The sequence below is a fragment of the Polypterus senegalus genome, chromosome 8 (genome assembly GCF_016835505.1).
Source record: "Polypterus senegalus isolate Bchr_013 chromosome 8, ASM1683550v1, whole genome shotgun sequence".
NCBI lineage: Eukaryota > Metazoa > Chordata > Cladistia > Polypteriformes > Polypteridae > Polypterus > Polypterus senegalus.
Genome location: NC_053161.1, coordinates 127,141,758 through 127,167,915, shown reverse-complemented (window position 1 = coordinate 127,167,915; position 26,158 = coordinate 127,141,758). Strand labels below are relative to the sequence as shown.

The 26,158-nt window shown below is 38.6% G+C and overlaps 1 protein-coding gene across 1 annotated transcript in view; it reads left to right on the top strand.

Moving 5' to 3' along the window:
- LOC120534589 overlaps positions 1-26,158 on the top strand; it is a 35,956-nt gene continuing 9,798 nt past the window's right edge. The window contains exons 1-5 of the mRNA XM_039762180.1: positions 1-62; positions 11,776-11,942; positions 16,112-16,222; positions 17,079-17,232; positions 22,233-22,309. Coding sequence (XP_039618114.1) covers positions 11,811-11,942; positions 16,112-16,222; positions 17,079-17,232; positions 22,233-22,309 — 474 coding nt within the window. The 5' untranslated portion in view covers positions 1-62; positions 11,776-11,810. The remainder of the gene's footprint in view (positions 63-11,775; positions 11,943-16,111; positions 16,223-17,078; positions 17,233-22,232; positions 22,310-26,158) is intronic.

Below are 26,158 nucleotides of genomic sequence, written 5' to 3'. Positions count from 1 at the left end.
CCAAGTTAATGATGTGGTCAGAGAGCTTCTCAGTGGCACCAACCTGAAGGCACTTTTACAAAGTATGTACCATATCGTTATAATGAGTATGAAGGATGTTGTAATATGAAGAAATTTTGTGGTCTATTGCCTTTGTGAGAAAAATCCCATAATGTTCATTTTAATTCTTTGTTAACTGATTCATTTTCTTGCAGATTTTTAAATGAATTTTCACTTCTCTATAATTACACTTCTGTAAATCATAACAAAAACATTTGTTTTGTTTTGGTGGTGGCACTGTGAGTAATGCTGCTGTGTCCCAGCTAGGAACTCCTGGGTTAAATTCCTACCTTGGCTTTGTCTGTGTGTAGTTTTTATGTTATTCTTATGCTCATGTGGATTTCCCTCCTAGAAATATTCAAGCTAGTGACACTGGCAACTCTAAATTGACCTTGTATTTTGTAATGGGCAGCTGGGATGCTTACCCGGCTGAGACACCTGCATAAGGGAAGGACCAGGGGAAGGAGCTTCTACTGGAAACTTTGCCACACAACACACCTTTTATTTGCAATTGGGAGTGTTTCACCCTGCTCCCCACAGTACAGTACATAAGCACCAGCACACAATACTCAGTCCCTTCTTCCTCTTTCTTTCTTTCTTTCTTTCTTTCTTTCTTTCTTTCTTTCTTTCTTTCTTTCTTTCTTTCTTTCTTTCTTTCTGTCTTTCTTAGCTGCCTCCACTCCTCTCCTAGCAAGCTCAGTCTTCCTTCCTCCTGACTGGCTTCCTGAGTTGTGGCAGCTGTCTGCATTTATAGAGCCCTGCACAGGAGGGTTCAGCCATTCTCCACATGCCCCCCTGGCGGCGGCCATGGCCACTGTAGAAAGCCAGGGGGGCTGCTTTTTGTCATCCTGGAGGAGGTATTGCCTCGTGTAAGCTCCTTCCCCTGGTCCTTCCCTTATGGAGGTGTCTCCGCCAGGTAAGCAGGCTGCCCATTACAATGTGTATGTGTCATTCAATGGCTTTGTACCCTAACCATGGCTGGTTCCTCCTTTACACTTGATGCTGTTTGAATAGGTTCTGGCCCTCTACAAGTCCAAATTTTATTAAGCATGTTTAATCATACATTGTGTTCTTTTATTTTCAAATTCATCCATTATACATAGTAAATACTAAAGACTGGGAATAAATTTAAATGAAAATGCCATTTGTATTGTTATTAGTGCTAAATATTATGTTAGTGACTATATAATAAAATAAACATCTGATTTTATTGTTCATAACTAAAAATACCATGTTAGATTACTGGTGGAAAGTGACTGTGGATCATTTTCTTACTTCTCTCGTCACACCTGCTTTTCCTCTAGAAAATTCGGTCTTTTTTTTAAATAGAACAGAAAAGAACATCCGCAGATGTGAAATGTAATCTCTGTTTTCATTATTAAAACATTAAACCCTAAGTGGCTAATTTGTAAAAGCCTTAAAGCTGTTTCTCACTTAGGGTGATAAATGCACACACTTCTCAGTGTGCAGGTCGCAAATAACAGAAGGAGCTCATTAAATTCACACTGGCAAAATGATGCAGAAAATCCAAGCCACAATGGAAACTGAACAAAACTTTTAAGTTCATAAAAAACCCAGATGTTTTAATTTGTTTTGAAATTTTGTAGCCTTGTTCAAAAATTTGATCATTCTGCTACTTAACTTGTATCTAGAGAAGCCTGGAATTCTTTTGCATATTTTAACAGGACTGATTATATTTTGCGTGTAAAATAAGACTAAAATACATGAAAAAAATTTGGGTTTCTAGATTGAAAAGATCAAGGACAAGAGTTACTTTCTTTGTAAATAACGAGCTAGGTAACATCAGTATGGCTTTCTCACTGGTCATCCATGACTGACATGATTTCAGGGAGCCAACTTATTTTCAATGAGTCGCTTCTGTTTTCAAAATGCAAATTTATTTACAGTTTTATCTTTTCATTCATTTTCTAACTAAATTTGCACTGATACATGATTATAAATTTACTAGCTGTGTAAGCCCGTGCTGTAAAAAGCTCGGGGTCCAAGAAACTTTTGAAATCGTCAGAAAAAAAATTGAAATGTAGTGATGTCAAGTAATTGAAATGAACTACTCTGGGCAACTCTGTCCTAGGAAGTTTCGTTTTGCTGATGTGCTCGCATCTCTTGTGTATTAGCGGCTAAGTGAGTGTCTCTTTCTTTGGAGGTTTCATTTTGCCAATGTGCTCACCTCACTTGTGTATTAGCGGTGGGAGGAAAAGTAAAAGGGATAGCATTTTGCAGATGTGTTTGCCTCAACTGTGTATTAGCGGCTAAGTGAGTTTCTGTTTCCTCTGAGGTGGAGCCCTTACCCCGACTCCACCTTTCACTTCTGGGATGGACAGACAGACACACACACTTCCATGCATAGACATTTATATATAAGATTTTGAGGATGACATAATGGATTAGTAGTTACTATGACTGACTCAAAGCTCGAAATATTGAACTGGGATTTATCTGAGCAAAGTTTGCATGTTCTTTAACATTTGCATGTTTTTTCCACCTACAATTTCTGTTATCTTTCCACATTCAAATATAATTTGTGATAAGTTAATCGGGCAGTTCTAAACTAGCAAGTCGGAGAATATGCGGGAGTGAGTCTGGTAATGATTGCTACCCCCTCTTTTGCCTTGTTAACTGCCTCTTGCTTGACATGGCTAGGATAAGATGCACTTCACATGCCCTTGAACTAGATTAAGCAGGCTTAGTAATGGATTGCTGGACAGACTGATGGATAAGTGAGCCTTATGGTGAGAGTTAGTGTGTTCTGAGGTGGTGTTTTCTTCTTGGCCCTATCAGACTGGGTTCTTTGATTTACCCCAGAATTTTTCATGACCGAGTGTAATGTGATTAGCATTGAATAATATCTTACATCAGGCCATGATATTTTTCTGGAAAACATTGTCTTGCCCTAATTAGAGAAGTTTAAGTAGTTTGGAGCATTGTTCACAAGTGAGTAAAGAGGTGATTGTGAGATGCCTCAGTGTAGCATCAACAGTTTTGCAGACATCATATCAGACTGTTGTGTTGCTCATGACTTCGGGAATGAGCTGAGATTGAGATCAGCCAAGAAATCTATAGATCAAGCCTTGTTTAGTGGATAGTCTACTAAATGACGGTGGTGAAGTCTGAGTCCATGGACAATGCTTTTGATTTGCCATGTGGTCTGCTGTATCTCTCCATCCACACCTTAGATGTTTGTCTGGTTCACTCCATGGTGAGACACTCTGCAATATGGCAGAACCTCCAAACAGAAATACTGCTTATCCACATGAAGAGAAGATTCCCCCTGGGTGTACCTGGCATGGCCCAATGCAGAAAGAAGACTTGGGGCAGACACAGAATACATGAAAGATAATACCCCTCAACTAGCCTGAGAAAATGTCTCCCCTTGAGTTCCCTTGGATAGGTAATGGAAATTAATTTAACTTAATTCTGCTTTGCAGTCAACCAAAAGTTTAAAAGTAGCATATTTAATTACATTCATAGTTTTCTTGTAATTTCCTCATTTTTAATATCCTACTGGTTTGTTTAAGTTGTTTTTTTAAATCTTTTTTAGAAAAAATAAATACACCTCCACCAGCCAAAATTACATTTTTTCAGCCAATTATTTTTCTCTATTTAGAAATATGAACTACAAAACATCAGTTTGACTCAGAGACTCTAAAACATCAGTTTGTAAAAAACTTCCATTTTTCCTAACAAATTTTCTGTAAAAGCATTAAAAATAAAGGTAACATTATTATATGCTTATATTTTACAACTAAATATTTTAGAATAAAATCTATGTAGAGGGGAGCAAATGTTTCCTGTTAGATTGCACAATTTATTTCCAATTTAGTCATATAACTTGATTTAATATAAACAACAGAATATCTTGTTGAGATTTATTATTTCACTGTTGAACTGAATGTACAGTCATATCTGATCTTTCTCATCAGGTCTGTCTTTTCTTCACTAATATATTTCCTTCACTTCTGTATTCCACATCTTTCATTGTCAGATGTGTCTTAGATATCTCTGCTCTAGTGTCAAAGAAGCAAGCCTGAAGGAAAGACTGATAAGAAATTTACTCTGGAACCAACCATGTAGTAAAAATTGAGTTGCAAGGGATATACATTAAATAGTATCACTTCTTCACTTTTGGAAATAATTAACTTTAATTGATAGGGTGATGGTAATAAATGACCATATAGTATAACTTTACCAATCAGTGGATTGCTGCTTTAAGCACAGGTATTACTTTAAAGATTTTTACTGCCTGTATCAATGAATGAATGAATAATTCAGTCAATCAATCAATCAGTAATTACTTTGATCATGTTCTTCTTTGGAGATCACTTCTAATTATATGAACATAATAAAGGGCATCATTTGTATGATCTAGTTCTCAGAATCTGTGCATAGAATAACAATGTTACAATTGACAGGTGTGATAGACGTCCAGAGACCTTGTCTGATTGGGCTGCCCTTTTGAAGAGACGACCGGGGAAGTAGACATATTACCAGTAGTACCTCCCCTGGGATACAAGAGGGCAGCCCCCCTGGTTTACATCAGGGCCACGGGACTGGAGCTTGGAAGCTCAACCCTGTAGTGGCCCGTGGCCACCCCCAGACAGCTCCGGAGCCATGGTCTGCAGCACTTCCACCACATTCATAAGTGCTGTCAGAAGAGGAGCCGGATTCCCATGCAGCACTTCCCTCACACCTGGAAGTGCTACCGGAATTTGATCGAGGGTCACCTGGAGCATTTCTGGGTGCGAGACAAAAGAGGCTGCCTCATTCTACTCAAGGAGCTGGAGTTGGGAGGCAGAGGACAGATCTTGTGAGAGAGGAGTGGAAGCAGCAAAAGAAAGAGTCATGTGGGTTGAAACTTAACATAGCAACATTATCCAAGAGGCAAGAAAAAACCATGTACAGGGTATAAGTCCATTGAAGGACCAACTCACCCATGCCTACACTCACCTATATAAACTCGGTTTAGATTCATGCGTAATTAGGCTAGGAGGCTAGGATACATAAGTCAGTTAGAAGAACCTGAAGTGACATGTGGTCCTCAGGACTGAATTTAAGAACCACTGGCCTAAAGATATACATTACTGTATATTGCTCAAGTAAAGTATATAGTAAACCAGTAGTTGTTAATTTAAAAGTGTGGAGTTTCTTTTTGTAGCAATTAACATAAATTCATGTCTAAAATTCAGTTTAGTTGCTTCTTGTTGCAATGCTTTTTGTGAAATTGAGCTTTGGCATCTAAACTATGGAAAGGATAAATTAATAACCAACTTATATTATGTGAGAGTAATAGAGAAAGTTTCCTTTACAACCAAAAGCCATCACTAAAGTGTAGATATACTTGACCACCTATTTCTCCTTTTTACCTTGGCATGGTAACGTGTAACATGGTGAGCCCTGGCCTTTCTAAGTGGCTGAGTGGCTCCTAGTTTATAGATAGATAGATAGATAGATAGATAGATAGATAGATAGATAGATAGATAGACAGATTAGACCTTGTGCTCTACATCATATCATATTGTGAGGTAGTACACTCTTAACTATATATAAACGGACAATAAACTATAATGCACAACTTTATAGGTCAATAAAAAACAATAGCAATAGTATGTATTACAGTAAAATTATAAAAAAAACATTCAATAAATAAATAACTTCATCCTCAATAATTTAATAGAATTAGCTTCATTTAGTTTGTTCTCATTTAGGACAAACATGGACTGTTGACAGAAGCTCATGCTCAGTCTCTCTGAACTTGTCTTCAGGCAGTGATAGCATTTCCTCTACCGCAGCACAGAGAAGAGGCCATGGTTGGGTTGGCTTGTATCATAATTTTCTTTGCCCTGGTCCGATATGACTTGGTGTAAATGTCCTGGAGGTTAGGAATTGCACACACAGCGATGCATTCAGCTGACCACACCTGTCTCTGCAGAGCCTTGCAGTCTTGCTGTGTACTGTTTCCAAACCAGATGATAATACTTCCTGTCAGGGAAATTGATATGTAGAAGTTATTTAGTATATGTCAGGACAGCATAAAATCTGAGGTGTCTATGGTTGCAAAGACATTGACGAGTCTTCACCAAGCAGTCAAGAGACAAATGCCACATTTTTGTTATTTATATACTGTATTCTTGTAACAATGAGTCATATCCAACAATCACAATGATAGTAGAATGTAGTTACATCTATTAGAATAGCATTTCAACACATTTTGTAGTTAAAACTTAAGCCCAAAATGACATGTGATGGTTCAGTAGCTTTCACAGACAGGAGACCCTAATTCAGGTGAAATAAAAACAGCATTGACTGATGTCCTAATGTTAGTTGTTGTTGTGTAGGGTTAATGGATAATTGTAGCTCATACTTTTTAAGCATATAGAGAGTTAACAGGGCGGCACGGTGGTGCAGTGGTAGCGCTGCTGCCTTGCAGTAAGGAGACCTGGGTTCGCTTCCTGGGTCCTCCCTGCGTGGAGTTTGCATGTTCTCCCTGTGTCTGCGTGGGTTTCCTCCCACAGTCCAAAGACATGCAGGTTAGGTGGATTGGCGATTCTAAATTGGCCCTAGTGTGTGCTTGGTGTGTTTGTGTGTGTCCTGCAGTGGTTTGGCACCCTGCCTGGGATTGGTTCCTGCCTTGAGCCCTGTGTTGGCTGGGATTGGCTCCAGCAGACCCCTGTGACCCTGTGTTCGGATTCAGCAGGTTGGAAAATGGATGGATGGAGAGTTAACATCTATGTTGAAGTCCTTAGTTAAAATTGTTGGCTGCGATGGATTGTTGCACATTGTAAATAAATTATAGAAATATTGAATTATCATTAACTTCAGATAATGTGAGGTTGTTTTTAATAACAGAATTCCTGAATTCCAGAGTCAATGTTTATTCACTCAATGCTTACAGAGCCATGCTTACATTTCTCCTTTTCTTATTTTTCATTAATTTCTAGATAAGTGTTATTTTGCTTGTCATGCTTGCATTTTTTATTTTTATGATCATCAAAGATAATTTACCTGACCTGGACTGGCATGCCTTCAAAAGTAGCACAAGTAAGTTTGTGTGGCTAAGGACAGCACAAGCTGCTATCACAGCTTACAGTATATAGGCAGCAACTTAGGGACAAGCCGCTGCTGTGTGTGCCACTCTGCTGATTTGTTTAGCTGACACAAGCAGTTATTAGACAAGTAAAATAGAAAAATACACAAAATATACAAGGTGAAGAGACCTTTCTTAGGTAAGTTTGAAATAGTAATCTATTTCACAGGATGTTTCTCCATTTTAAAACAGATGATTTTGATAATATTGCCAATTATTTCCATTGGGAGTTTTTCAAATTAAAGAAAATGTGCACAGCCCACTCTATTTTTCACAGATTTCCTTGCAAAATATATGAGCAACATTTTAACAAAATTGGTCAGGGTTATTTCATGTACGTGGACAGACAGACAGATGTGATGATGACAGTAGGTGCATTTTCACCTTACATGTGAACAAACCTTTTTTACCTTCAGAAATGGGATACTTTTCTAATCCATCCTTAAGTTAGTTGTTACCAAATTCTGCATCCATCCATCCATTATCCAACCCGCTATATCCTTTAATGAATTACATACATTTTACACATGATTACTCTGTTAATTATTCATATTTTGAATTAAATTCTGAACATATGTACAGTTTTAATATGCATGAAATTCATAAATGTTTGGGCATACGTTTCATCTCTGTGTGGGTTTTCCTCCCACATTCCAAAGGTATTCTGTGACCAAACCATGAACTGAATAAACAGGTAAGACTGTTTAAGGTACTGTAGATGGATGAAACTTTTAAGAATGATGTTAAACTTCCTATTCTTCAGCTGCATAAACCCATTTACATGTCCTAATATTGAAAGTTGCCTTGGATAAATGTGTCATATCACAGGGATATTAAATATTAAATGAAAAATGGTTATAACTAGAAATTAAGTTTGTACTGTCTCGGTCGTCACCCAGAATAAAAAGGATCACATTTGCAAGTTAGGTAGAGGCCCATGTTTGAAACATATGGCTGCTGGTGGTGAAAGCAGCACTGGCCCAAGTATGGCTACTGTGTTGACCACTGCATGGGCTAGTGGGCCAAACTATCACAGCCAAAATGACTGTTTCAGATTACCTCAAGCCCCTGACCACCAAATCAGGTAAGATTTACCAGACATGAACTGTAGAAAAGGTATTAATGAGTTAATCAGGCACACATATTATATAATTACAATATTAGAAACAGACACAGCACATTACAGACCCAAATTACACATAGCCTTTACACAGAAATACAATAATAATAATAATAATAATAATAATAATAATAATAATAATAATAATAATAATAAACTACTCAACTAGATCTCCAAAAAAGGGAGTGCTGCCCAAGTGAAGAAGATCTGCCTCCTCATTACTGTCCACATACTTCGTAAAGTTCCTAACATTGGATGGTGGGTTTTTGGGTAAAATGCAACCAGCACAAACAGCGAACAAAAAAGACAAAAGCGATAATAATAATAAAAATAATAGTTATGTATGTTGTAGTGCAGGGGTCTTCAGATTGGATCCTAGAGGACTGTGCTGGCTGCAAGTTTATCTTTTAACCCAGTTTCAAAATTACAAGATAATCATTTCTACTGAAGCAAATTTTCAAAACATTTTTGGGCTTTATTTTTGTTAATTTGCTTGTTAAGATTTCCAGTCCTTAATTGCCTCTTTAGTTTTAAACAACTTCATTCTCTGTTTTCAATGGTAGCTCCCAATTAAGGATGTGGTGCAAATGATAAAGGAACCAGCCACTGTACCGCCTATATGTGCACATTATGAAGTATCTGTTTTAATAAAATAATTGGAAAGAAATGGAAGAGAAAAATGAGGGACTTAGAATTACTAATCTGCTTCAGTCCACAAAACATTTGGATGGTATTCTTGAAAAAGTAAAATCTACAATATAAATGATTCAGATTGGCATAATGAAAGTCATAGAATTAAATAACATGTTCTGTTATCAGCAAGGATTGACTTTTAATTTTGTGTTGGGGCAAAAACCTGCAGACACGATGCCTCTCCTTGATTGTTTTCCTGATATAGCTTCTTTCTCAGCAAGCACATTCTCAAGATATGGCTGCCCATCAAATGTAACAGGTTTCATAGATGTCAAATATATGGACACAAGGTCAATTTAGAGTCACTGGTTAATTTCACACCCACTTAAGAGTATCTTTCAGATGTGGACACAAGCCTAAATCCCCTGGGGCAAACCTCACACAGAACATGAAGATCGGTCAAACTCCATTTAATCCGTGACTAATCTTAGGCTTGAACACTAGAACTGTGACACAGCAGTGCAAACCATTATGCCATCCCCCAAACATTAATTGCTCCTTATAATTTTTATTGTATATAAATAAAGCACCCTGTGACCCTGTAGTTAGGATATAGTAGGTTGGATAAGGGATAGATAAATAAAGCAAATGAGTGTGCCACACTTTCTTGTTTATTGGATATATGGACTTTTATTTTTAAGTTGTTGTGTTTAATGGCAGTGCCTGCACAGAGTTGTCAGATGTAGATTGGGAGGAACCCAGAGCGCCGGAGGAAACCCACACAGACACGGGAGAACATTGAAATGTATCAAATGTAGATTTTGAAATGTAACGTGTGAAAGAGGATACCTTCAGTACAATGTCTTCCTTTTCTGATATTGATTCAAGATGACAGGATAGTTGTTTTTCCTTCCTAGACATTTGCTTTCTTCATTTTACCCACAAAAAGCACTATATAATATACTATAAGGTGGTCCAGATCTAATTATGCAACTTTCATTACGCTATAACTTAATGTTTATTACATAGAGAATTCACAAAAAATTCTTTTTGTTGCCAATAGATGGCAGCACCTGCCCTGCATTCCAAAATGGCGGGTTGTCAGTTGAACAGCAGGTGCAATGTGTTCACCTTTTTTTAATTGCATAATTAGATGTGGACCACCCTGTATTTTAATATTTAGTTTAAACAAAATACTTGTGCAACAATTAGCCCTGCTACTCATGGATCCAGTGTTCTATATTCCAGTCCTACCTTGGACACTGTCATATGGAATATACGCATTCTCCCCATTGTTCCATGGATTTTCTTCCAGGTACTTCCTGGAGATTCTAGGTTCTGAATTGATCCCATGTTCCTAAGTGAGTTTAATGCTGTCAGGAAACGTGTATGCCTCAGACACAAATCTACCTAGACAATATGCTTTTCTACCATCACATCTACATTCAGTCAGACACTCCTAGCGGATGTAGCATCCACAATTAACCAGGAGCCACAGAATGCAACTTTATTTTCTGAATAAAGAATGTGTAAACTTCAAACAGAAATCACCACAGTTTTGAATTGTATTGTCCTGCACAGTCTTAATGATACCTGCTGCATCTTTGTGCTTTCTTTTTGTTAGTTAAACGAGATTTAAAAACTTATCTTTTTAGAAAGATATTTTATTATTGAAGTATTTTTTAGGTCTTTTTGTTTTATTACTTTATTTTACTCTGTAGCACTTTGAGATTGTTTAAATAAAGTGCAGTATAAATACAATGTATTATTATTATTATTATTATTAGTTAATGTCATTTTGTGAAAATCCCCAGTAAATTGTTGCGTGGTAAATTTTCAATATTTATGTAGAGTTTCAATTTCACTATGCTCATGGAATATCCAAATGTTTGTTTTCTCAGCATTTATGAGTTTTCCAATTTGATAGTTTTAGGTTGTCTGGCAAATGTAAATCAGCTTTGAATGGATGTGTAAATGAGTAGATCCTGTGACAGATGGGCATTCTGTTTAGGTCTAGTTACTTGCACTGAAAGAAGCTTTAGCATCCCTTGACCCTAACTTGGATTATATGGGATTGAAGATGTCATGTTGTTACATTACATTCAACAAATGTTTTACTGTTGCAGTATATGTGAAAGCCAGTGACCCATCATATTGCAAAGAGTGTAAAGCATCTAAAAATGGAATCAATGTAGTACAATTAATTTCATTCTTATTGATGTCTCTGCTTTGATAGTTCCAGTTCATTTGATCTAGGTTTAATAGTGAGATAGCTTCTGGAAGTGCCCTTAGATTAATTTTTTAGTCCTTATTTGTTGCTGGTGCAGATTGAAAAGAAACAGAAATAAAAGAGATGGCATTAACATCACAGTTGACTCCTAGCAACTAATACAGGTATTTTGCTATGCATTAACTGTTAAAGTTGACATATTCATATCTTTGCTATACTCATATATTTATGCACATTCTATTCCTGCATTATAAAGTATATGCCTATGAAGAACTGCAGCTGCCCATTTTGACAGAAATGGCCGCAGTACAGAAACAGAATCTGAACAAAGGTCAACTTCATCCCTTTGTAGGAAACAGTTGAGCGCAGATATTAATATAAAGCTAAATTAGAGTTAAAGATCAGACATTTGGAATATGTTTCAAGTATGAAAAGGTGGGGATTCCCACAGGATATCAACATACCTGTAATCTTTGCGAGTTCATGCTAATTTGACACAGAGCTTCTTGGCTGAAAAATAGGCCCATACTCTATGAGGTGTAATGTTACCCGTGCTGACATTTTACTTCAAAAAATAAAGCAATTAAAAATTTCAGCATGTTTTTGATGGCATGTTAAATATAGCTTGTTTTTTTCTATTGCTAACTGTAGGTTTTACTGGAAAGTCCTTGAGAAGAATTCAAAACATGGATGGACTTTCACAGCAGCAGATTACTACCAGAGTAGAGTGGTTTGTTGAAGAACTGAAGAAGGCCAAAGTCATTCCAGAAGATATCAAAGTTGACTGTTATGCATTCACGGAGAAAAACTTTGTATGTGTAAGTATAATCTTGAGTTTGCAAAAGCTATCCATATGTGTAAACAATAGTTTTTTAGGTAATTAAGTATGTATGTCTGTTTCCTCCATATAACTTAACAAAGGAGTTTTACTGGGTAGTTAAGTAAGTATGTCTGTTACATCTGCATCAATCAGATACTACATACATTCTTTGTCCTAGCACAGCACAGCTCCTAAGAATCAGTCAGTAGTCAGTAATAATCACCCCACAAATGACTGCAGAATCAGCACACTGTGCGTGGTGTCTGGGATTCCTGCTATTTTGTGTTTTGCCAACTAGTTACTTCTGTTGAATTGTGTTAGTATATATTTGCCAAATGCTACATTACAATTGAAATAGATGTGACTTTTTTAAAATTCCCACTACCTCAGGGCTGTGTGGTAGGTCAGAACATTTGATTACAGTGTTATGTATGTAATGAGCCTGCTAATCAAGTCTCTCTCTCAGTTTTTCTCTCTCCAATGATGCCTAGATCTTCTTTTAATTCCTTTCTCCAGTCTCCAAGGTTTTGTTCAATATTTTCAGTTTCAATCCTGAGCTATAGATTTGGCACCTCTTTTCAAGTTCTCTTTATCTTTGGTCTTACCCTGCCAGCTTTGTTGCTAAGGAATGCTAACCTTGCATTAATTACATAAGGCAGTCACTTTCATTTTTGCAGGTTTGTTCTTTCAATGTCAGAACATCATGCTGAGTGGACAGCCACACCTGATGCTCCAACATTTTTGTCATGTCATAAATCTTCTACTACCTGTCTGACTCCTTTTAGTGCATGAGTGATTGTCATTTTAAACTTAGTCACTACAAATCCAGTCCACTTTTCTACTTCTCCCTCCACAGGTCTTCCTTTCCAAATTGCTTTTGACAATGTCACCTCTCACATTCAGTTATTATTCAAATTAAAACAAGTTGGTATTCAAAGTGCAGTGTATTAACCCTAAAAGAAAGGGGATATTTAAGGCATAGTGTGTAGGTGGCTACAAAATTGACTAAAACATAGGAAGCAAAGGATTATAGTTAGGGGAACTTAAAAGTAGGTGGAAGGGCAGATAGAATCAGCTAAATGTTTACAATGGGACATAGACAGAATACAAACATGGACAGATTTGTGGCAGATGATTTTTTTATATGTAGGAAATAAAAATGCTAGATTTGAATACACAATGGGAGATCTGAAACTTCAAAGTACACCTGTTTGTTAAAGATCTAGAAATCATTGTTGACTCATGACTGTCTATATCATGGCAGTATATAGAAGCAGTCAAGAAAACTAATAGGATGTTAGGTTATATATCACAAACTGCAGAGTGCAAGTCAACAGAGGTTATGCTTAAGTTATATACTGTATATACTCACAGGGAAGTTCTCCTGCGGATAAGTCGGGACTTGATTTTACCGTATAATTTCTGGTATTTTATAATGTCAGTCATATAAGTCGAATGAGGAAAACTCACGCTATAGGTCCTAGAGATTATCGACCACGTGAGAGAGTAACCAAGGAGCAAACTGCCTTTTTTTTCTATGTATTATGTCTACGTGACCACACGGTAATACCCAAACTATTCTGAAGCAACATTTGCACTGTTTTTTGTATCTTGCACCCTCATACACCTTTATCGTAAGAGCATCCCTTATCTACGATGGAGTGTTCGATCATAAGAAAATATGAAGCTGGTTTTAAATTAAAGTTGTTGAAGTGGCGAAAGAAATTGGTATCTGTGCTGCTGCAACAAAATTCGATGTGTCTGAGAAACAAATGCCAATTTGGAGGAGGCAAGATGTAACAAAAAATTATGTGTCACATTTTTGAAGGGGTCTGATTTTATGTTCATTTTTTTGGGTTTTTAAGACCTGACTTATATGCTAGTATATACAGTAAGTCATTAGTGAGGGTTCAGCTAGAGTAACAGGTACATTTTTAGTCTCCTTATTGCAAAAATGATATAGCAGCACTAGAGAAAGAACACTTTTCCACCCCAGAAACATTTTTAATTTCAAGGGACTTTTTAGAAAATCTGGAACTTTTGTAACATTTTCACAGCAGAAATGTAGTTCCTGGTAGGTAGTTTTTGATACTTTTTTATCTCCTACACCAGTGTATGTACTTTTCGTTAAACCTAGCAATATAGTAAATGGGGTTCGGGCAATGAATTGTGCTGTTTGGTTGACCAATCTTGCAAATCTGTTAATAGTTTGGATCTTTGGAGAGTTATCAGTGAAGATGGAGTGCTGCACTTCATACCGTATTACTCTTCAAAACCACCTCGTGCAATGCAACATGCACTGCATCGAAGCAATAATCCCAATTGAATTCATGATGGCTTTGAAGCATAAATGTGCAGAGGAACTCCTAATCATGCCATATTTTACACCACATCACTCTTCTTCGTATGTCACATATTTTGCATAAAGGTTATAGTTACTGTTGTATGTAGGGAACACAATACACAAATGTGGCTAGGGACCACACATGACCAAGGTTGTGCATGGTACAGAAACTCATTGGTTCCTGACAACAAAGTTCTTGTGTTGGAAAAATGCCAAAAGTCCAGAAGAGAGTGTTTCTGACTGTTTCTGGGACTGAGGGGAATGAGCTGTGAGGAGAGATTAAAAAAGTTGAACATTTTCAGTTGAAAGCAAATGGTGATTGAGATGTGATATGATTTAAAACTATGAAAGGAATTAGTATAGTGCATCCTACATGCTACTTTATAGTAAATTCTTCAACAAGAACATAGGGATACTGTTGGGAACTTGTTAAAGTTGTGATAAGTGGGGTGAGGAGCTCCAGCATTTCACCTCTAAATCAGCTCCTCAGAAAGAGGAAAGGAGTAAGAAATAGTAGAAGACTCAATTATTTGGTACATTGACACACAGATTTGTTTTTGTAAAAGGGAGTCTCATATGGTGTACTGTTGCATTGGTGGACTGGTGGGGGCCAAATTTTGCTGCATAGTATTCTGTCTCAGTAGCTCAAACATTATTTACTAATGACAATTGCAACTAGTATGTTTTAGGTTTTTGTTAGATTTATTTCTACCTTGTTAAAGATGACAAACATTTGTTTAAAATGTCAGAACTGCTTAATGGATAGTATGGTGGCAAAATGATTAGTATTGCTCTCCCATAGCTCCCGAAATTTCCAGACTAGATAATGTCTGTATGGAATTTTGTATCTCATACCCTAGCCCTGTGGGCTTTCCCCAGATACTTAATATTGCCTCCACATGCCGTAAGAGTTAAGGTTAATGCAGTAGGTTACTCTAAACTGGCCCTATAAATAAAATATTCAATATACTGAACATTGTTAAGCAAAACTGGCAGGCAGGCAGTGATCATTATTAATTTTTCCATTATGTACTAACGTGCAGTCTGGTATTTTATAGCAATCTATATATATAATCGACCAAGTTGCTCGACCATGGGGTACGCACGATGGAGCCCCGTCTGCCAACTCTAACCCTTCTCCTGTGCCCACCTCGCTCTTGAGGCATGCGCACTGCCAGCTCATGTGCCCGCCCCCAACACCTCACCAAACACATCCTCAGTCGCTTTGGTCTCTGCTACAGTCCGCATGCACCTCTGAGCCATGTTGACTTTTCATTGTTCTTTTCGGTTCCGGCTGCTTTGCTTTGCTAACAGGTCTCGCTCATTGCTGCCCTCTGACCCACGTTGACTTTTTATTGTTCTCTGTTCGGGCTGCTTTGCTTTGCTAATAGGTCTCTCTCATTGCTGCCATCTTTGTTTGTCCCCGCAAGCTTCTGTTCTCCCTGTTGTTTCTGTGCCCCTTCTTTTTTTCCTTAGTTAGACTGACACCGAACCCGGAGTGATGGCTGCCACCCTATCGCGATGCTGAATAGGGGATTGCTGAACTGTGTCTTTGAGGAAGTGTTCACCCATCAATGAATAATTATGCGGTGTATGCTATGCCGCAGGTCGGCTAGTAATATGTTCTTATCTTTGTTTCTGTTTTGTTGTTGATTTTGACAACATCCTGTATAGTTTTTGTGAAACAGGCAGAATCCCAGTCTCCTGTTAGGATGAAACTTGTGATTAATGTCACCCACAGGGTTACTGGCTCACTTCCTTTGTTTTTAGAAGACATTAAGTAAAAGGCTGCAATTTTGTCATGAGCTCTCTTTGTTCCCCAGATACTTGATTTTCTCTGGAAGCTGATTGCCCATGATATATGGTTCACCTGGGAGCGTTTCAGCCAGCTAAGGATTTCAGATGACAAACTGGTGTGCTCAGATGTCTTCAAGGTAAAAACAGTAGACACAAATGTATGCATCTAGCATTATAAAAAACTTGATTATGTGACTGTGTGATGATCATTCACGACAATCTAAAAAGCCAAATGAAAGGTGTTTGAATGGAATGACATAAATGTAGACACATCTCACAATACAGCAACATCTCATCCACTCTTAATCCATTGTAGGGTATCATTGAGCAAATGTCTCCATTTTAGAAATGCCCTATCCATCTGCACCCACTCAGTCTTATTTTCCTTTTCTGGAATTTTTCATTTCCTGATGTCTTTTCATGTTGGTATCGCTAAATAGAGTACTTGCTTAGTTTAAGCCAATAACTTAATGTTAAAGACACCTTCTTGCCTCTGGCCCCTTGGACTACATAGAATGCATTTTTTTTAAAAAAACATACATTTTTGGGAAGGGAGAATTTCTTGCTTTTACTTAGGGAGTGAGAATGTAATTGTTCTAAAAATATAATTTCATTAATAGACACTTGTTTCAGTTTATATCCTTTTATCTATCTGAGCCTAATATTTCCAAAATAGGCTCTGGCTCACCATGACTGAGTTTGACTAAGCTGGTTTAGAATTTAATGGTATATTATTCCATTTATATTCCCAAACTTTGTTCTTGTGATCTTGCCTTCAAAATGATTGTGCATGATGAACATATGTGAGCATGCCGTACAACAGACTGGATGCTGTTGGTTCCTGCTTTGCTCCAGACATTGCTGCACTCTGGCCCCATACAGCCATATAACTGCATTAAACTGGTTTGAAAGTTAGTAGGTGGAAAATAGTGCATGTTTGTTCTCTCATTTTCTACTTTTATTAGTAACAGTACATTTTGTATCTATCAACAGTGGACTCCAGAGGCACCACCAGCAACCAAACCGCCAGTGACACCTTCACATTCTTCTATGGATCTTATTAAAAATAATGAGTCACTTTCACAGTCATTTCAAACATCTTCTGTGTCTCCTGTAGTAGAAAGAACTAGCAATTCTCCACTCACAGGTAAAGCTATCCACAAGAAGAAAAGATCTTACCTTATTTTTTGAATTATAATGTTTTGTTGGAAACAAAATATGTCTTGTCTTTGATTACATAACATATATATTTTAACAAATATAAACAAGAGAAAATGAAGTAAGGTTTGTGGGTCAATGAAAGAAGTTGCTTTCTGAAATTCCACGTGTTCTCTTTAAATCAGTCCTTGTAAAGACTACTGTTTGATCACACATATGATAGAATGATTTTAACAAAAGAGATAAAGTGGAAAGTTGCCATTTATTCAGATTGATGCTGAAAGTCCATATCCTTAATTGAAATGTTAGCTTGTATTAATGTAACAGCTGAAATCAAGACAAATCTTGTCATATGCTTTTTCATGTTTAATATAATCTCGTTAAGAACAATGTATAAGTAAAAAAGCACATTTATAATTTTACTAAAAACAAGTAAACGTAGTAAACAACATTAATAATGAAGGTTCTGTTTCCATATTTAACCATACACATTGCATCTCAAATTCATTTACCTTCAGCTGTCTTCAACCGAATTGTTTCTGGTTACTCTTGAAATTTGGTGTTTTGGTGGAATTTTACTGATGGTTCCTTGTTTTCCTAGTGCAGAGATAACCATAGTACAGAAGGAGGTGACAAAAGAGGTCAGATTTATAAAAGGAGTATGCGCAAAAAGAGGCTTGAAATGTATGTATGCAACCTTCAACACAAAAGTTGGGATTTATAAGAGATAATATGGTTGGAGAACTTGAATATATCTATGGCAACTCTGACCCATCCATATGCAACATTTTTGAGAAACGGTTTGACACAGTATGGCTTGTTTGGCACTGCTTGAAAATACTGCAAATTGCCATATATGGAATTAATGAGTTTTTAGGGACTGTCAACATTTTTTTTTGCCCATGATGCTGATTGGCTTCTGAAAGCCAATTCATTTTCCTAATGTAATTGGAATAATTGACAGCACTCATACAAATAAAGGCACCTAGTGAGAATGACGCTGCTTTTGCTAACTCATACTAGTTACTTTCCTTTAACACACAAGTCATCTGCGGTGCCAAAATGAGACTGAATGATAGCTTGTTGGTAAAATAACTGGTTGAAACTGCAGTTTATCATAAGGCCTGGGTGTGGCAAGGTCCTATCAGTGGATGCTCCTAGCCTCTCTCTCTCTCTCTGTATATACTGTATATAGATAGATAGATAGATAGATAGATAGATAGATAGATAGATAGATAGATAGATAGATAGATAGATAGATAGATAGATAGATAGATAGATAGATAGATAGATAGATATTGTGAAATATCTATCTATATAGATAGATAGATATTGTGAAATAACGAATCAACTCGCATCAAGGTTTGGGGTTTTTACGCCCCGTATACTGTAACAAAACAAAAAAAACACAGGTCTTCTTCTCATACAGGATTGCAAGAGGTAACAAAGACAAAGATGGCGGATTTGGAGGGACAATATAAAGGGGTGGACCGGAAATTAGATGTAATGGCTGCTGGGTAGACGTAGTGGTGGATGGGAGTGTGACGTCATCTTTGGGGGACCAGAGGGAAGAAAGGAACCCAGAAGTGGAGACTGTTGTTTACTCCGGGTGGTGTTATGGTGGCGTCGCTTCATCTTTTCTGAGGGAGAAAGGGAGAGAGAGGTTAGTACACTGTTTTAATCCCCCAACGGTCTCATCGCTCTGCGCGTCCAGTCCTTTAACTGCTCCCGATGCGCTCGTGCGTGACATGACCCTCCCCCTCAGCCCAGACCCATCGGGTCGGGTGGACTGAACCGAGAGGCCGTGGACCCTGGAGAGAGCATCAGCATTGGCCTGCAGGCCGCCTCGATGATAAGTGACAGTAAATTAGTAGGGCTGTAAGTCCAAAAACCATCTAGTGACCCGGGGATTCGACTCCCGATGTAGGGCCATCCACTGCAAAGCAGCATGGTCCGTTGCCAAGGTGAATTCCCAACCCAGGAGATAATACCTCAAATATGTTACCACCCACTTAATGGCCAAGGCTTCTCGCTCTACCGCTGCATATCTGGTCTCCCGGTCCAGCAGTTTTCGGCTCAGGTACATGACGGGATGTTCGACACCATCAATGCTCTGGCTCAACACGGCGCCAAGACCTGTGTCCAAAGCATCGGTCTGGAGGAGAAAAGGACGTGAAAAGTCAGGTGTTCCCAAAACAGGTGGCGAAATTAGGGCCTTTTTTAAGTCACTGAATGCCCGTTCTGCCTAGCTATTCCACACCACTTGGAAGGGAGCCCCTTTCTTTGTTAACTCCGTCAAGGGTGCTGCCCTCTCGGGAAACCAAGGTACAAACCAGCGATAATACCCGGCAAGTCCTAGGAAGGCTTGCCCTGCTTCTTGACCACCAGACGGGGCCATTCTAAGATGGCTTTAACTTTGCTACACTGTGGTTTTACCAGCCCTCCCCCTACCAGGTAGCCTAAATATTTGGCCTCGCTCAAACCAAAATAGCATTTACGAGGGTTGATGCGGAGGCCAGCTTTCACTAGCGTCAGGAGAACTGCGTAAACCTGTAATACATGTTCCTCCTAGGTGCCGGAAAAAATGACCACGTCATCCAGGTAGGCGGCACAATAGGACTGGTGGGGCCGTAGCACTCTGTCTACCAGACGCTGAAAGGCCGCTGGTGCCCCTTGCAGTCCAAAATGCCATTGGACACTAGGGGTGCTGAAGGCCATTTTTTCTTTTGCGGATGCCGTTAAGGGAATTTGCCAATACCCTTTGGTCATGTCAAGGGTAGTCAAATAACGGTCCGTCCCCAGCCTTCCGAGTAGCTCGTCTATACGGGGCATGGGGTAGGCGTCAAATTTGGAGACCTGATTAAGACGTCTGAAGTCATTACAGAATCTCCAGGAGCCCTCCGGCTTGGAAATGAGGACGATCGGATTGGACCAGGGGCTATGACTCTCCTCAATGATGTCCGGGTTCAGCATTCGCTGTACCTCTAGCTCCACCTCTGTACATTTCGCCTCTGGGAAGCGACAGGGTCTTTCCCTGACTACCACCCCCGGGTCAGTCACAATGTCGTGCTGAATCAGCGTGGTCTGCCCTGGTGTCTCGCTGACCACTTCCGGGACTGACCGGATTGTTCCAAGGAGCTCCTGTCGCTGTTGGGGACTCAAATTGGGACCGAGGTTAAAAGAAAACAAACAAAAAAGAAAGACAGGCCACTTGCAAGCAAAAAGCCAGTAGCCTTCATGTTGACAAATAAATGTTGGCTTTTAAGCTACTTAAAAATAAAAAATCTAAGCATAAGTTTTTACTAATTCTAAAACTAATAATCAAAAGCATGTTGATCTATACATTAAAAATTTTCCATAAGGCCTGTCCACAGTAATACTTAGCAGTGGACTATGCATACCATAAATTGCCTCCCTGGTAACATCTATTTGTCTGTTATCCAAGGTCCCACACTGTCCTTCAATTATTTTACCATCCCCTGTACCTACTTCTGGTGCTTCTTCCATTATTAGGAGACAAGTTGTGTTACTCGTCTAAGATGGATTGAATGCTAAGTAATCAACATAGACCTCAACATTAATGTTTGCAGTTCACCATCAGAATTTTTTTTGTAATGCATGCAGTAATAAAATGCATTGCAATTGTCATTTCAACAGATGGTGCACCACAAACGTTTGTAGTAATAAAATGCATTACGACTACTGTTGGTGATGCACCATCTGTTGAAATGACAAATGCAATGCATTTGTCTCTTTTATATGCCCGTTGGCATGGGATTCGTAAAAGCAGTATTAATGTATGAGATACCCCATTTGTTGGAATGACAAAAGCAATGCATTTTATTACTGCAGATGTTTGTGATGTGCTATCTGTTGGAATGACAGACATATAGCAACTAGGTAGACACACAGATACACAGACACTTACCCTTTTATTAATGTGGACAAGAAATATCTTTAGAAATGATGTCCTAAATACTAGGGCATGGTCACATAACTTACTGTCAGCAGTACACATTCTGCTGGGGCACCTTTCAACTGTTCTTTATACTGACCTGAAACAATGCATATTTTTGTTATATTATTCAACATGCAATACACAGTCCAGGAATTATCACATCAGCTTAATCCTCTAATACTGTATATGCGTTGATGGTGGGGAGTACTGTATGCAAAAATGTGTGTCTTGGATTGATCAATGTCTCAAAATTGTGTGTGAGTGTGGTTAGTATTGGAGTGCCTTGTTATGCATTTCAGACACTACGACACCCAGTGACCTTGTCAATGTATGTGTGCTAGCCTACAGCATATTTACCGTGCTTCTTAGTTATCTATAGAAATCATATTCAAGGTTCAGCCATTTGTTTCCCATGTGCTCAAGAGTATAGGGTGTAAATTTGTTTTGAGTGAAGTCTCGTTTTTTTCTAATATCCTCGTGAGTGATTTCTTTGATTATATTGCCTGTTTATTTCCATTAACCTCATTCTATTTGTGCTTTGACTGAACAGACTGTTATGGAAGATGTAAAGATTTTTTTCATTGTTAGCCCAATAAAACTACATCGGCACTGATTAAAATAGCAGAAGAATTCTAAGATGATGGAGGAAAATTAATGTTTTAACAGGTACAAAAGTAGTTTGGAAAGTGACATGTTTTGACTCAATTCATTAGAGCATAGCCAATTAATTGTCCTAAAGAGTCTGTAAGATTTCTGTCACAGCTAGTTGGTGTATCGAAAGATCTTTCCAATATGTGTGGCATGATTTACTATTGCAGGCAACTTTTCACTGGTCCATTTTTATGACAAGGTACATTTTATTTATTACTTTGAAATAACTGCAAATTTTCTTATTTATTTTTAACTTTCAATTTACAATTCCAGGTAAGTATGTGGTTTGGTAATCACATGATGTATGCAATATTTAACTTTGACTAAAAATGGAGTCCTTGTGCATTTAACTGAGTCATGTTTTAATTATTCTGTTACAGACTGTGTTTCAGAGGACACAAGTGTCTATCCTTCACCAGATTGCTGCATTTTGGACATGGCAAATGCTCTTTTAGAGGTATGTATTTCTAAGGCCATGAACTGGAAGAGATGCTCCCTAATCTTTGGTCAAATATTTTAGATTGTTCTGTCACCTTTAAAGTGCAACTTCATCATAACAAAATTTTAAGATAGAAATTCTATAGAAAACAAAACATGGCAGACTAAATCCAACTTAAGGCCAAAATGATGAATCTATCCTAGACACATTGGGCCCATGGCAGGAATTAGATGAATGGGACAGCCACATTTTAATACACAAAGGCCCCACTTAAATTTTGGCAAATAGATGTAGATGTGGGAGAAAACTGATGTACCATTGAAAATCCAGATGTAGAATGGAGTAGTCCTGAAGAGCTATTGTCATGTATGCTACATTGTCATGAAATAAATATTCTCCAACTCCTCCCATCCTTGTATTAAGTTTGAACTAAAATGTAAGACTGTCTTTCAAGCACCTAAGAACTGCATGTAAAAGGATAAGATAAAGTGAATAATTACATTTGCTCAATTAGCACAAATTAGCACAAGGCTTATTGAGTCCTTGAGTTTTACACTATATATATATAGTAACAAAGGTGCTTTTTATGCGCCTGACCTGACACAGACTGACACCGGGGGCACGAATATAACCAACAAAATGCTTTTATTTTTCTTCACCTGAGGGGCACATCTTCCCCGTGACCCACAGGCACAACACAGTCCCAAGCACACATAAGCACAAACACTCTTCCTGTTTGCACCACCTCTCCTCCCAGCAAGCGTAGTCCTCCTCCTCCCAACTCAGGCTCCTTGAGTGGTAGCTGCTGTCCCCTTTTATAGACCACCCGGAAGTGCTTCATGGGCTTGATTGCTGAGTTCTGGCTGCACTTCCAGGTGTGGCGAAAACACTGCCCAAAATGGCTCAGGAGTCCCAGCTGCAGCACCCCCCGGCGGCACCTCCAGGACCCAACACGGCTGCACCCAACTCCAATTCCCATGGAGCCCTGCAGGAAACCGAGGCACCACTCCAACTTAGGGGGGTTGCCATCTAGCGTCCAGGGGGAGGTATTGCAAAGTCCATGGCTGCTCCCCCTAAACCTAAACTTTGGATACACTACACTGATGACACATTTGTCATATTAAAAAGTGACCAGCTGAATGATTTCCACAACTATATCAATGCAATGTTCCCTGCAATCCAGTTCACTATGGAAAAAGAAGTAAACCAACGCATCAATTTCCTGGAAGTCTCCATCAACAAAGGTAATGATGCCACCCTGATTACAGGTGTTTATCACAAGGAATGTTATGCACACAAAATATTACACTTCGCTAAAAGTCACCCACCTGCCAGAGACCCCAGCAAACAACTGACTCTAACCTGATCCCCCTTTCCGCCTGGCACACACTTCCTTATCATCGCGGGGCACTTATCATTTCCACATCAGGCATCAAAATAGCACATTAGTCTACAAATAATTCTTTGCATTTATATAGAGCTTTTTCACTACTCAAAGCACTCAGCAATTGCAGGTTAAGTGCCTTGCTCAAGGGCCCAACAGAGCAGAGTCCCTTTTGGCATTTACGGGATTCAAACCAGCAACCTTCCGATTGCCAGTGCAGTATAAACACTCTTCACAGTGCCTTTTAATGCTAAATTCAGGAAATTGGCAGCAGAGACATAGAACGTGGTTTACAGCATACCGTGAGGTTCATGGCCAGCTGTATATGTGAGACAAACATCTAAGAAACTCGCAATACATATACAGAAACATTGCAGTGCTGTCAGAAAGAGTAATAAGCACATATACTGTATATGCATTGAATAAGAGCCACCTGAGAAAAGTCTGAAACACATTTAGTAATGTTACCAACTTCCATAGCATTAGAGGCTGCTCTGAGGTGTACTATCTTAATAAAAATAATAGCTGTCCCCATAAATTAATAGAATACTATTTAAAGTATTTATTTATAGGATCACCTCTGCTCTAGAAAAAAATCCTTCATGTCAGTTATTCATCCATTCATACTGTAGATAGAATTTGCACCCATGCTTTTAAATCTTTGAAGCAGTAGTGCTAATGACTTTACCACCATAGTTCTCATATGAATTATGTACAGTATAGCCAAATAAGAATTATGTTGTTAAAGAAATGTTACCAGGGAAAACCATCACCAGGATGGCACAAATCATCGTTGAATCCGTTAAACATCTTCTGTTGAGCAGGGAGAGAGTCACACTAGCAGCAGGAGTAGTCCTACTCTTATCACTGTGAAAACACATGATCCATTATGGGGCAGTTTGCCCAGTATGTGTTGAAGATAATCCTGAAATGAAATAATCATGAGCACAAGGACAGCTGAGAGAACTATTAATGTCTTAGGCAGATGTGTGCAATATTACCCAGGATGTTGGAAAACAGGGGATTCCACAGAAACCAGGGGAACCTAACCTTCATTTTAGAGAGAGAGATTAGGAGATTAAGATATGAGACAAGAAATAAAAGACTAAAGGTTTCTAGAAAGAACTGGACCCTGGCTGAAATCTATAAGATGATACTGTGCCTTAAAAGAGCAAATAGTATGGATGCTGTCCATAGTATGGGAGAGTGCACTCTTAAAAATAAAGTTGCCAAAGTAGATCTTCAGAGTGATGCCAGAGTGTCTAAAAAATGAAAGGCTTAAAATAATTCTATTATTCTTCAAACTATTTAGCTCTTGGCGATTAGTTTTGTAAATGATGTAACAGTTTCCTTGTTGTGGTAGCTTTTTTCTATTATTTAATTAGCACAACATGTAAGGATAATGAGGTGTGAATTATGTTTAGTATTGACATGGCAGTTAATGTTTTAGAGATTACACAAATCAATTTGCTGCTCAGTAGGTAAATTCAATGATGCAGTGCAGCATTTAAGTAAGAGCCTAATCTGGCCGTTGGGGCCTGTGATGACTAACGTACAATGTGTACAGTGTCAAGTGTGTTGTTATAATAATCCATGGAATCATGGCTTTAAAGAGAGATGACATTATTTTCCCAAACTCTGAATTTGTATTAGCAAGGCTGCCTTTGGCTTTAAAAAGAGCAAGCAAGCTGTGCCAGCTTGTCTAGACTAAAATACCATACATTGAACATCTTCTTCTTGACATGTCTAGTTTTTATCTGAATATGTGGTTTTAGTTTTTTCTGATCAAATGTTTATTAACACAAAAAAAATGGTAATAAATTGAAATAGACCTAGCTTACTTACTTTGTGTACTTCTGTTTTGGTTGTTCTTTGTTATTGTGGCGGACAGCTGGAGATTTAGGCCAGTCAGTATGCCTGGAAGGACCAGGAGAGGGACAATACCTCCCCGGGCCACGAGAGGGCAGCCAGCCCTGGTCTGAGTTGGGGCCATAGGAACAGAGCTTGGAAACTCATTTCTGTTGGGGCCCGTGGTCACTGCCAGGGGACACCCAGATAATTATGGAGCCCTGGAAGGCAGAACTTTTGCCACACCAGGAAGTGCTGCTGGAAGAGATTCCAGGTACGCCCGGAGTGCTTCCGGGTGCAAGGGCAGCACTTCTGCCACACCAGGAAGTCCTGCTGGAAGAGCATCAGAAAACACCTGGAGCACATCTGGGTGAAGTATAAGAGAGGCCGCCTCACTCCATTTGGTGAGCCGGAGTCTGGAGGTCGAGGACGGAGCTTGCGACGGGAGGAGTGGAGGCGGCAGAAGGAAGCCCAAAGAGCAAGAGAAGACTGAATTAAGGTTGAATTTTTTATGCTGTGAAATGAAGGACAGTAGTAGACAGTTGTCAGACAGCACTAAGGGTCGATACACAAGATGGCAGCATCAATCACCAATGTTTGAATGGCCAAACAAAATATGAAGTGAAAATAAAGGG